At 32.3% G+C, this 13,127-nt stretch overlaps 2 protein-coding genes across 4 annotated transcripts; both read right to left on the bottom strand.

Moving 5' to 3' along the window:
- Positions 1-7,072: 7,072 nt before the first annotated feature.
- LOC144997285 (mitotic-spindle organizing protein 1A-like) lies at positions 7,073-8,344 on the bottom strand. 2 transcript variants are annotated; one of them, XM_078957159.1, is made up of 2 exons: positions 8,239-8,344; positions 7,073-7,503 (listed from the first exon to the last, which is right to left on the bottom strand). In XM_078957159.1, the coding sequence occupies exon 2, from the start codon at positions 7,487-7,489 to the stop codon at positions 7,271-7,273; it is 219 nt and encodes a 72-aa protein (XP_078813285.1). In that variant the 5' UTR covers positions 7,490-7,503; positions 8,239-8,344; the 3' UTR covers positions 7,073-7,270. The 2 variants fall into 2 exon arrangements, with proteins under 2 accessions (XP_078813285.1, XP_078813277.1); XM_078957151.1 differs by having other exon boundaries at positions 7,073-7,497.
- A 723-nt stretch (positions 8,345-9,067) lies between these two features.
- Positions 9,068-12,285, bottom strand: LOC145032829 (protein TIFY 8-like). Of its 2 annotated transcripts, none has more exons than XM_078981786.1 (6): positions 11,714-12,285; positions 11,259-11,408; positions 10,796-11,169; positions 10,608-10,695; positions 9,601-9,775; positions 9,068-9,321 (listed from the first exon to the last, which is right to left on the bottom strand). In XM_078981786.1, the coding sequence occupies exons 1-6, from the start codon at positions 11,846-11,848 to the stop codon at positions 9,254-9,256; spliced, it is 990 nt and encodes a 329-aa protein (XP_078837912.1). In that variant the 5' UTR covers positions 11,849-12,285; the 3' UTR covers positions 9,068-9,253. The 2 variants fall into 2 exon arrangements, with proteins under 2 accessions (XP_078837912.1, XP_078837905.1); XM_078981779.1 differs by having other exon boundaries at positions 11,259-11,416; positions 11,714-12,284.
- Between the last annotated feature and the right edge of the window lie 842 nt (positions 12,286-13,127).

Genomic DNA, 13,127 nt, shown 5'->3' with positions numbered 1-13,127 from the left:
TGTTTTCATTTGTTATCCTATTTTTATTTTCATATCGATTCTTAGCTTGAAGAAATAGTGTCTACAAACCTTGGATTCTTTTTCTTAGTTTTATTTTTAAAACCGAATAAAAAGTTAGTTTTAAGTTCTTATAACCAAGTAATCATTGTTGAAATTGATTACATCTTATTCTATTGGTTGTACGATCTAAAGAGTCATTATAGTCGATTCCAAGACTGGTTTCAAATATTATAGAAACCATTTGGATCAGCTCGGTGAAAATTCGTTGGATATCTACATTTTTTTTAATAACATAGACTTTGCACCAAATATCAACTTTGATAAAAGTAGGTAAGGTAGTATCGTGTTAAAGATTTGTTCGTACGTCTCTTTTAAAAACCTTTATACTATGTAATTTCTCCAACTCCTAACCTATATAGGGTGTGAACCAAAAGTAATCCATCTTTTACAACTCATCTCTATAAATTAAAGGGAAGTATTTATTCACATCTTTGATGTTTTTTCCATCCAATTCCACCATTTTAAGATAACAAACATGAACCCTGATATTGGTGTTTTACAAACCATTTTAAGATAACAAACATGGTAATCATCTATTGTGTCACTACAATATCCATCAAGTAAACAAATTCATTAGTGATGTAAGCATTAATTAATATATGAAATACAAGTCAACAACAGATCATAAAATATGGAATATGATGCACAACCGGTGTTGCGTATGTGATTTTTTTAATTTATAATATAGTAATATACTAAGTAGCTAGCTAGGTGTTAATGTGTTATACATTGTATTGATATATCATATATATGAATCAATGATGAAATATATAAGATATAAATGAACGCCTATATATTCTATGACATATAATGGATGTGTGTGGCTTTCAATATTTTTTTCTCATGTGACTGTAAGACAAAGTAGGCAAATATATTATTATACAAAAAAAAGTTATTTATTAAGATTGAAATAATATTAGCATTTTTAAACATTAACACATTATGTGTGAAATCTATGTAGTATATGGGTTGATTAAAAAAATTATATATGACGATATAAAAATTAAGTATTTAAAAAAAAAACATTAAATATCAAAATGTAGACATTAAATATTTTTTACAATAAAATTTCAAAATATATACAAACAAAATGATGACTAAATAAATAATTCAATTTATACTAATAAAACAAACTACAAAAAAATAATTATATTTTGATCATATAACCTTTTTTTAGTTTGTCAATAAAAAACAACAAAGTTTGATTATTTTTTCTATATAAATCATTTTTCCTAAAATAACAATGAACTATGAAAGAAACATACCAATTTCAAATTATATATATTGAAAGAAACATATTAAAATTTGAAAATACAAGGAAACAAATTAATGACACATTAATTACTTTCTATAACCTAAAAATTAGAATAGTTAGTTAAAAAATCAAAAATTACCACAAAATGACAAGTGGAAATTATTTCTAAGAATTAACCACAAAATTAAAAGTGTCAAAATATATGAAAATATGACATGTGGCAAAAAGATTTTTATTTCTAAGTATGGATTCATTCATTTTCCCATTAATTGGTAACAAAAACAAGGGCTATTTGTCTTTGAAAACTTATATGAATAATTTATTTTATATATGATAGTGAAGGGAAAACAAAGGAGGACTATCTGTTTAAACTCTTCTATTATAATAATATGACAAAACTATAAAAATGGTTCTTGTGATATGTCTTTTTCTGAAGTTTAGTCTAAACCTCAACTTTTTTTTGGCTTCATGGTCATTTTGAAGTAGTTTATTTGTGGAATTAGTCTCTATTAAACTTGAAAAAGACTAATCTACCCTTTTAATTTGTTTTTCTATTTTCTTAAATATGTTTTCCTTTTATTTAAAGTTGTAAAAATAAAAACAAATAAAAAGGGGGCCCACCTTCCTCCCTCTCTCTCTCTCTCTCTCTCTCTTTCTCTCTCTCTCTCTCTCTCTCTCTCTCTCTCTCTCTCTCTCTCTCTCTCTCTCTCTCTCTCTCTCTCTCTCTCTCCCCCCCCCCCCTATTCCTTCCCATTTTCTTAACCACCAGTCAAGGAAGAGGTTACTGACCACCAGAGCTACATTTTCTTCCTCTTCCTGCCGAGCAACGCCACCCAAACACTCCTAAAGATCGTCGTTCCTTCCTGACCCCTTGTTCGTCGCGTTTTATGACGAATCAGGAAATAAGAAACGATAAAGAGCTGCCATAACAACCCCTTTCGCCACCACTGTTGGCGACAACAACCACCATCAACCACCTCTCTTTCTTCTTCGCTCCTTTCCGTCGTCCATAACAAATCCAAAAACACCCCTTTGATTAATGGCTTCTATTCTCCACCTCCCTTTCGTGTGTTGCTACCGGTAACGAAGCAAATGAATGAAGGAGGGCTTGCCAAAGATCAACTTCCCCTCCCTTCGTCACGATTTCTCAGCCACCACCAAAGTTTCCCGTTGGATGCCTTCGTTCCTTTCTTCCCAATTAATTGAAAGAAAATATGATATATATCAAAGAAAGATAACATAACAAGCTTCGTTCCTGCCTTTGTTTGTAACACCTCGATTTTTGGCAAGTTTCCCTTTTTCCCCTCAAACCTTTGATTTGTGCATTTTGACCCTTACAGCTAGTACGCGGGGCGTACCCATATGGTACGCTTAGCGTAATGGCTAGAGAGCGGATCGGGACTTCAGGAGCGTACAATGGACGTACGCTATGGTACATTGGGCGTACGCGTGGATTTAGAAAACCCTAATGTGGGTTGTTGCACCATATAAATTCATCCTTAACTTTTAGACTTGGCCTCATTCCATGTCCCTCACCCTCCAGAAAACCATAAACGTCCATTTTAGCCTCCCATCTTGCATCTTGAGTTTTTGAAGTAAAGTTGGTGTGTTTTGATCCATCTTTAAAGAACCCTAGAAGGAAGTGATGTTTATAACTTGGTGGAATATTGGAGATCCAGAACCTCTGCCCATTTTGCAAGGATTTTCAGGTTTCAAGTTCTTATCTTGACTACTAGTTTCTTATATCTCTTTTGGGGCCAATTTGTTATGTTTTAAGCCATTGTTGGGTGGATGATTGGACTAGGACGTCCCAAAAGACTTATCCTTTCAGATCTAGGCTTTCGATGGTCCCTTCATGCATAAATGTGCCATCTTTATGAAGTTAAGGTCCCGTTTGATGGTTTCTTTCTGGGAAAGTGCTAAAGTGCTATCTGGGAAAGTTTTCTGACTTGGAAAGAAACCATGTTGTTTGATTGTACATCTGATTGACTGTGCTGAATGATGAAAAAAGTAATAATTCAATAAAAAATAAATTTAAAAAAGGTTATTTAAAATAATTAATAATCTAATAAAGAAAGAAAGAGGCGAGGTTTGTTGTATAATTGTCTTTCCAGCCCATCCAGCTAGAAAGATATGATTATGGGGCTTTCTGGGAAAGACATATCTTACCGGGAAAGACCCCTTCTTTTGTGCAAATCAAACAATCTTTCCGGTCCATTCAGCCAAAAAGATTTGTTTGGACCTGGAAAGATGCGTATCAAACGGGGCCTAAGAGTCTTATGTGAGCATTAAGTCATGTATTAAGACCTTTTAAAGCTAAAGAGCCTTGTTTAGCGTTGTATGAATGTAAAGTTAGCAACTCTACGTGTTTTCTCAGCTCAATAGGGTCAGATCTCCGTTTTGGTGTATTATCTTAAGGTATTATGGACTTAATGGGAGAATGGGCTTAACAAGGGAGTATGTTAGGCGTACCAGCCGGTACACGCATCGTATAAGCCTCATTGCATGTACGCTAAGCGTACAGCTGGGTACGGCCTACGTACTCAGTCTGTGGGCTTGCAGTCGAAGGTTCAGTGCAGTTCGACATTGTGAGGTGAGTTTTCCTCACTGAACTTGTGGGTCGAAGGCACCAATGTCGGCTCATTAGATTAATATATTGTTATGCATGCTTGTATGATGTTATGATCTGTTAGATCGGTATCCTGGTAGATAGGATGTTACTATGTTGTTAGGATCTGTTAGAACGGTGTCCTGGTATATAGGATGATGATATGTAGATCTGTTTGACTGGATGTAGTCTGTTATATGATTATCTGTTATATGTGCACATGTTTGGTTGGTAGCTAAGGCTTCACTACTTTGTACGTAAGCTAACAGGCCGGGGCATTCCAACTTGATGGTTGAGGGACCAGAGTATTCCATCCCGATGATGATTGAACTCATAGTATGTTGGCATTCCAACCCGATGGTTGAGGGGCATGGGGTATACCAACCCGATGGTTAAAGGGTCCGGGGTATACCAACTCGATGGTTGATTGGACCTATAATATGTTGTTATTATGTTTGTGCTAGTCGTATTGTATCGATATTTTGGAGGAAACTCACTAAACTTTGGGCTTACAGTTTTGGATTGTGTTTTAGGTACCTCAGAGGATCGCGGGAAGGATAATGCGTAATCGTGTACCTCCTTATGTTTTGTCTTACAATTTTGAGATTTCTCTGATGTGAAACTTATTTCGAAAACAATTTATAATCAATGATGGTTTTGTGTTTGTTTAAAAAGTTTAAAATTTTCAAGAATTTTATGAATGTTACATTGTTCCTTTCTTCATCCCTTCCATATACCCAAATCCCAAAACAAGTTTCGTTTATTTATTTCTCCAGTGTTTATATCTTACTGTTCAAGGTCGAACACGCACATCATTTATGGGTATTTGGTTAACATAATTTCTAGGTTTTTAAAATGATTTATGGGTTTTTGATCCTTGTTCAAGAAACAAGATGGACTTGGATATAGATTCAAACTCATCCCTGGCTTTTTCGTCGTTGGTATCATATTGGGTGAATTCACATTAAGCTTGAGCAAATGTTGGAATTTTATGATTAATTTAAGAGCAATTAATGGTGGTAGTGGTCGGAAATCAAATATGTTGTCTCCGATTTAGGAGCCTTTATTTTTCTTTTCGAGAGCCATATACCACCTCCGTGCTATTGAAATCAAATTAAAATTAGACTGGCTCTAATATGAAGAGGTTGAATAGGAACTGAAATCTACATATAGGGAAGATGAAAAACTAGAACGTTGCAAGTCATTAGGTGTTGTTCAAAACTCAGATCGTGTTCAAGTAGAAAAAGAACTTGAAGCTTGGGAGTAGTCCTGGTGGAGATTACTTCATGTGTGTGTATATATATATATATATATATATATATATATATATATATATATATATATATATATATATATATATATAGAGAGAGAGAGAGAGAGAGAAAGAGAGAGAGAGAGAGTGTGTGTGTGTGTTTATTTGCTTTTACTTTTAAATTTTAAATAACAACGAAAAATGTTTAAGTAAATAGAAAAACAAATTGAAATGGTAGATTTGTCTTTTCAAATATAACGAGGACCAATTCCACAAAAAAAAAAAAAAATTATCTTAAAATGATCATGAAAACCAAAAAAAAAAATCAAAATCTTGATTAAATCTCAGAAAAAATATATAGATTGTTTTTTGAGTTTTATTTAAAAATATTTATAGTTTCATGTAACGTTCCTTAAAAAAGTTATTATAATTATTTTTATTGTACAAAGTTTGGTACAATTTAAATACATGTAATGAATATATAGATTGGTAGTTGCCGTTCGAAAAATAGAATTGTAGTTTTAAATTGACACCCCCCCCCCCCCCCTTAAAATAATGCATATTTTATGAAGCATTCCATCACATATATAGAAAATGATCATATGGCCCACGAGTTCCACCTAGAGATTCGTGAGAAGAAAGACGAACGGAGCCCATACTTTATAAAATCATTTGCCACTATTTTGTTACATCGTTCCAAATGAATAAATAGAAGTGTTGCAAGTAAGTAATTTGTAATCTCACTTAACATCGAATGAAGCTTTGATACACATCTCATGCAATCCTGGAATGCCTCACGAAATGTCTTACTATCGGTTTAGTCATTTCTGATGACATTCTTTTAAATAAGCCTACATTAGCAAAGATCATAACTAAAAATGGATTAGGGTTTAAAATTAATGTTACACAATTCAAGAAATCATCCCTGAGTTTTTTAAAGTCTTTGCAAAGTGTCGTACCATACTACACTTATCATATAATTGAGTAATATGTATATAATAGACAAATATTCCCAATATTGTATGTACAAATGGAGTGTGGCTTAGAAAACATTAATGAATCAATAGCATATTAGCATGTGTATATAATAGACAAACATTTACTCTTTTTACATATTTTCGAGCTACATTATTTGAACTTTATTACTTATTTTCTAGCCACACCATTTTTCCTAACCACATTGTATATTTTTTGTATTTTCAAAGATGTGTATTTCCATTCCTCGTTTGTCCTTCACACATTTCTCCATGTAGGCTTCTATTAGGTCTTCAATATGCTCGACATCATTTTATCTAATTCATCTTCATCCAAAATCTATTCTTTTATAGCTATGAAACAATCCAAAATCTATTCTTTAACCCTTAGTTGTATTGTTGAGATCTTGGCTACAACTTTTGAAACAAAATAGATGAGATGTATCATTCATATGAAGTTGGTTTGTTCTTTGGAATTGATGTCGAAGTAGAATATCACATGCACAAGTGTTATGAAGCTTTTTAGATTTACAAATTTCACATCAAAGGATTTGTCAAGTTGATCATAACCATGACTCCATGAAGATAAGCTCTAAATCAAATCATTCTTGTTTTCATTTGTTATCCTATTTTTATTTTCATATCGATCCCTAGCTTGAAGGGAATAATGTCTACAAACCTTGGATACTTTTTCTTATTTTTTATTTTTAAAACCGAATAAAAGTTTTAAATTCTTATAACCAAGTAATCATCGTTTTAAACTCTTATAACCAAGTAATCATTTTTAAAACCCAATAAAAGTTTTAAATTCTTACTACTCATCTCTATAAATTCAAGGGAAGCATTTATCCACATCTTTGACTTGAAACTTAAATTGATTTAGTTTAAAGTGAACCATTCAAGATTACTCATCATTGCAAGTGTTTGACCAAAGTGAGAAAAGATCCTTTTTTCCTCAATGTTCAAACAAGAAACAAAAGGCCAAAATTACAAATTTACCCTTTTGTGTTAAGCATAAGCTCTTCATAACATAGAAATTGCAGATATTTTCATGGGGTAAAAGTCATTTAAAAACGGAAAGATGAAGCAGAAAAAGTTGAAAGAAAAGAAGAATTATATGATCAAGGAAGCGGTGGAGATGGTGGTGTTGTGGTGGTTAATGGTGGGTCCCAGCGGAACTCCTTGACAACAGCAGCAAGTGCTTCAGGGTTTAAACCAAGGTCACACAGGGCAATCAACACAGAAAGTGTGTGGCGATCTAATCCTGTGTCAACAATATTTGACATCTGAAAAACTAACTCCAGGGATTCCCGGGCAGTTCGGGCAGCTTCTGGATCCATGGATCAACCTGAAACTTATGGAAATAACTGCAAACCTTAATACCAACCAACTTTGAAGGAAAAGAATATCAAAACAATTACATGTGCTGATATCTATTAAGTTCAACTATTAGTATTATAGCAATTATAACCCACAAACAAGCAAACAAACCATGATACTAGTAGCTAAATAAGTTAATCACTTGTAGTTTTGAAGACGTGTTTATAGCAATTATAATCGGATAATGGTACAGACTTTAAACATAAAATGATAAAAGTGGCAAAGATAAAATCTTAATTCAAGTTCATACTCCAAAAAAGAGGAACTCTGGAAGTATAATGTTCAAAAAGACAAAAACAAACGGGAAGTATAAATGTATAATGGAGATTGATCAAATTGAGACTTCACAGTTCACAATTATCATTAAAACAAACTGCCAACGGGTCAGATACAGTATAGATACATGCGAATCGGACCATAAAGAAACCAAAAAAAAAAGGAAAAAACTTTATAGCTACATCAATTTTGAAATTCAAATCTCTCCCGAATGAAACGCAAATTCAAATTATAGGTTTTACGGGAGACGGAGTAATGATCTAATGTAGATTAGAAATGATGTGAGGGCCAATTTTGATCAGTTGTTCAGATGATTCCCAAATGATACAAGAATTTGGCGAAAAATTATAGACAAATGCAACCATAAGAAACGCGGAATTTGGAGAAATTATCGTCATAAGCAGGTGGTATAACGAGTGAGGGAATAGATTACCTGATCGAAGCTTCAATTTGTAGCGCGGGAGTGAAGTGAGTGAGCGATGGAGAATTAGGGCTTCAAACGTTGGAGATGTTTTTCTGATATAATGTTAGAGGTGAGGTGTTTTTTTTTTTTTTTTTTTTTTTTTTTTTGTGCTTTATATAATTAACTATCTTTATATAAATTCAAAACATATCTTAAATAGTTGACAGTAAATTTCAAACTTTCTTTCATTATCGTTTGCTTCATAATTCATTTTCTAATGACAACCTTATTCATTTGTGTTGTTTACAATTGCAATCACAACTGAAAATTTAAATTTTACCATTGTGAAAAAACACCAAATTTAAATCATCCTCAAGTTTTCTAAAATTTATAATAAAATTATATAAATAGACATTTACTCACATATAATATACTGATTAGTGAATGTAACTTAACAACAAAATCAATTGAGTAATATAAAAATATTATAAGTATAGAACAAATATAGATTAAATTTAGTAAATATATAATCAAATGTAGATAGCCTAGGCCCCTTCATCACTAGCTTATGCATTTTGTGTCATGTTTGCTTAGTCACTTGCATGTGTTTGTTTTCTTAGCTTAATAGCTTTAACTCAAGCCGAATTTGAAAAATACATGAAATTGTGGTGTCTAATTTTTTTTTTTTTTTTTTTTTTTTTTTTTTTTTTTTTGGCATATGTTCTTTAACTTGCATCTACTTATTCGTCCATTTGTAAGCCCTCCTTCACATGTTCGTGTTTCCTATACTTGAGGTCATTTATGTGAAGCAATTGCTCTACCACTCTCATTTATCAAATCACAAAATACAAAAGAAATCTTGTTTAAGTTGAGCACCGTATATGATATACCAACTCCAAAGAGTTTCTAGCAATTTAACCACATGCTTCACAAGTTAAAACTTGTTTTTTAATCCAAATGAAACAAATAGATTAAACTAAACAACTTCCTAAACAATACAATTTTAAAAAAAGGCATGAATTCATGACACAAAAATATATATGCCTCATGGTTTCTCTTCGGTAGCTCTTGATGGTCGTCTCGCATCTGTCATTAAAACACCACTATGTCCTCCTGCAATGTTATCTGACTCAATCAGCAACTATCAAACAGCTTAAGTATTCCCTATATATAACGTAACATAGAAGATAAAATGTTTTATTTTAACTTCTAAGGTCAAACAAACTAAATTTTTAATTCAATATTTGACTTGGATTTAGCTTCAACTTTATATATGAATACCGTTGATAGTGAAAACATAAAATAGTTATAGAAAAATCGAAAAAAAGGTTTAACAACAAATGTCAAATTCAAGATCAAAAACTATGACATTTGACATTATGAAAGACTTACCATGAATCGATGGAATTCTATCACTTAAACCAGTCCCATGAGTTGAATTCAATCTCTCACGTGACAATGTGTTGTTATCACCAATACCAATAAATGGTTTAATGGATGGATTTTGTGAGTAATTTGTTGACCATGATCCACCACTAGATCCGGCCATAGCCATTATCGCATCCGCCTGCAACAAACCAAAAAATAATAAAATAATAATAAATTGTCACGCCTACAAAGAAACCAAACCATTGGACTCATGAGTCTGTTTTGTATGATGGAATGGAATCATAAAGGAATGGAATGGAATGAGGAAGGTAATGGAGTGGGTCATTAATGACATTCTATTATTGCCTTTGTTTGGTTGACTTGAATGAATGGAATGAGTTATTCAAACATGTTGTTTTGTTATGTATAATTAGAAAAGGTAGAAAAGTACATGAAATTGAATTGGTATATAAAGAAGAAAAAAAAAATGATATTTTGAGAAAATAAACTTTAATCAAATAAAGATATATTGCTACATAAATTGCATGCATATTCACATATTTCATGCCGTTTGAAATATATATTATATGTATTTCAAATAGTCATAAAAAAATATCGCTTTAAAAAAATGTTTGCCAAAATATATAACTAAATAATAAATATTACGAAATCTTAATATATGATTAAAAAAATTTCTTATTTTTTGGAGAATAAAGAATAGTATTATTAAGATTAAAAAAATAAAAGTAATTTATAAGTGTAATATAACATTCCTTTCCCTGAAAGAAGAATAAAAAAAATTTAAAAACACACACACACACACACAGCCTCCCCCATGTCAGAAAAAAAAAAACACTCCGTGAATAAGGAATGAAAATTAAAAATATGCAAAGAGGAATGATACATAATACATTCCATTCCACAGAGCAAAACAAGCAGGTTTTTTTTTTTTTTTTTATTCCTACGGAATGAACCATTCCATTCCATTCTTTCCCTGATTCCATCATACGAAACACAACCTTAGAGCTCACCTTGTTTGGATGAACATCATCAAAAACATGAGCTTGACCACCATAAAATATAGTCATCTGACGACTTACAGACGTTGAACCTAATCGCCTGCAAAATAAGAACTAAAACTCATATCCCATCACAATATTTAACTAAAATTTATTTAAAAATAAAATAAAAATCCAGTGTTTAATCATATAGCGTTTACCGAAGAGGAGTAGAAGAGCCTGGCTCAGGAACACTGATTCCAGACTTGTGTTTTGGTTCACCAACACCACTAACAGAATTCAAGATTCCAGACCCTTTGATTCCAGTCCTTGATCCTTCATCAGCAGCTGATTGGGAAATGACAGATGTGCCCATGGTGGGATCTTTGAATCTGTTTGAAAGTGTTTGTTGATATGGGTAAGGTACAGGTTGACCAGTACGTGAAGGGTACTGCAGTACTGGTCCCACGTTGACCGGAATTGCTCTTTCCCATTTGGAATTGGAAGGATTGGAATCAGGCTTTCCATTTGCAACTGTGGTTTGTTGCACTATTGGTCTCATTGGTTGTTGCTCTTGCCCTACATTTCTCAGCATCTAAACCATAAAATTGGTCTTCCATTAGAATATATTCAAACAAAATTGTATATAATAATCATGATACTAAAAAAAATAAAAATAAAAACCTTCATTAAATGTGAGCTATCTTTTGATGAACTCAAGAATACAGAATCTGAGTTACTGCGTTTATTCCCAGCATATCTATTCCCAATATCTGAGCCTGAAAAATCACTTTTTTGTCCATAGAATGGCACCCCTTCAAGATGAGATCCAACCTGTCTGTCTACCATGGTTAAAATGAGAAAATTATCAAATTATGTACTTATGTGACAATTTGTCACACCATGATCACCATTAAAGCATCATGTGAATATGTGATGTATATATGAATTCAGCTTTTAAACTAATCGATCACAAACATGCATCTAAGAGTTGGAATATGATGAAATTGGAACATCTAATAAGGATTAGATTCAAGACTCGTTATTATAAAACTAAGAAAAACTGAAAAGGAAAGACGAACAATAGCAGGAATTTTATCAAACGGTTGGTGGGCACAGGGCACCGCGGTGTTACATACCAGAGCCAAGATCAGAAGTAGTGGAAATTGGGCCACCAGCACGGGATGCGGAAGCAGAAGGGGAACCGGCAGCGGGAGCATCGCCGGCGGCGGCACAGTTGGGCACCGGAGGACAATCGCGGCCGAGAAAGTCATGAAAAATTGTGGGTTTCACATCATTATTTACATTGCTGTTGTGGTTTTGAGCCATAGTGTTTGACAACAGCACAGCAGCCATAATCTCATCTAAACCCTCTTCTCATCGTCATAACCATCGAGACCCAAAAAAGAAAAAGTGAAGAGTATGAGAGCACGATTGTCAGAAAAGGTGAAAGAGAATCACCTGAAATGATTTTAAAGAGAGCATTAAAGAGCAAAAGGTAGTTGCTTTTCTTTATATGTTGTGCAAATTCTTGCTCTATTGCAGTGGTTCAGTTGCGTCTGCTCCCCTCTCTGCCAATTCGAGAGGAGAGAGAGATGGCATGGATCTACTTGTTCAGTTTTACTTTGATTAAATTATTACTGGAATGGGGTTTTGATTGGCGAATTGTGGAATTTTGTTCTTGCAAATGGCTGTAGCGATTTGTGGAGTTTTGTAATTTTTAGTTTTTAAAAGAAAAGAGTTATGGCAAGAATAACGTTGTACTCTTTTGTTTATTTTATAAATAGTGATAATGACCGAAATGATAAGGAATTTTTAATTTTATTTATATTTAGTTATTAATTTTTTTTATTATATATTTTTCACTGAACTATTGAAACTGTTTATATTTTACCCTTCTATAAATCGAAAATTCATTTCCTTTTAAAAAGGTTTAATGATTAAATATGAACAAACTTCCTCTTTTATTATGTTTTAGCAAATTATTTATTTTTGTTAAATTCTAGCAGAATTTGTTGATGAATAAATCTATGAAATAAAAAAAATCCCTAAAAATATATTAAAAAACGAAAAACCAAAACCGAAATAAAAAATCAATGGTTTGATATTTTCCAAAATAAAAAATCGAAGTTTTCAATATGATTTTGGTTTTACAAAATTTAACTTTCGAATTTTCATATCTAAATCTTTCCATCTTTTTATAATAGAAAAATAATTATAAACCAAAAAGGGAATAAGAAAACGTTTAATTCTGAATTTTTCTATCCAAAACTCCCCCATAACACATGTCATAAATATTTTGCTTTAATCCGGAAAATCCAAAAAATCTTCAATTTTTAGTTTCGTTCACGGACCGCCTTTGATAAAAATTTGGGTAGAAATTGTCGATTTCAAAATTCTGTCAAAAGCAGCCTGTGAACGAAACTAAAAATTGAAGATTTTTGGATTTAACGGATTAAAGCAAAATGTTTATGCCATGTGTTAAGGTGAGTTTTGGATAGAAAAATTCCGAATTGAGCACTTTTTCATTTCCTTTTTGGTTTTATAATCATT

Source organism: Lactuca saligna, chromosome 1, assembly GCF_052625555.1.
Source record: "Lactuca saligna cultivar CGN05327 chromosome 1, ASM5262555v1, whole genome shotgun sequence".
Lineage (NCBI taxonomy): Eukaryota > Viridiplantae > Streptophyta > Magnoliopsida > Asterales > Asteraceae > Lactuca > Lactuca saligna.
Note: the sequence above shows the minus strand (reverse complement) of the source record. Positions and strands in the feature narration are given on the sequence as shown.

What these genes read in the sequence shown, in the direction of transcription:
- LOC145032829 (XM_078981779.1), bottom strand. Translation starts at nt 11,930, where the DNA reads ATGGCTGCTGTGCTGTTGTCAAACACTATGGCTCAAAACCACAACAGC. An exon ending in ATGATGTTCATCCAAACAAG is followed by an intron (nt 9,776 to 10,607) that starts GTGAGCTCTAAG and finishes GGTTTGTTGCAG; the next exon opens with GCGGATGCGATAATGGCTAT. An exon ending in TAGAATTCCATCGATTCATG is followed by an intron (nt 9,322 to 9,600) that starts GTAAGTCTTTCA and finishes ATAACATTGCAG; the next exon opens with GAGGACATAGTGGTGTTTTA.
- LOC144997285 (XM_078957159.1), bottom strand. Translation starts at nt 7,489, where the DNA reads ATGGATCCAGAAGCTGCCCGAACTGCCCGGGAATCCCTGGAGTTAGTT.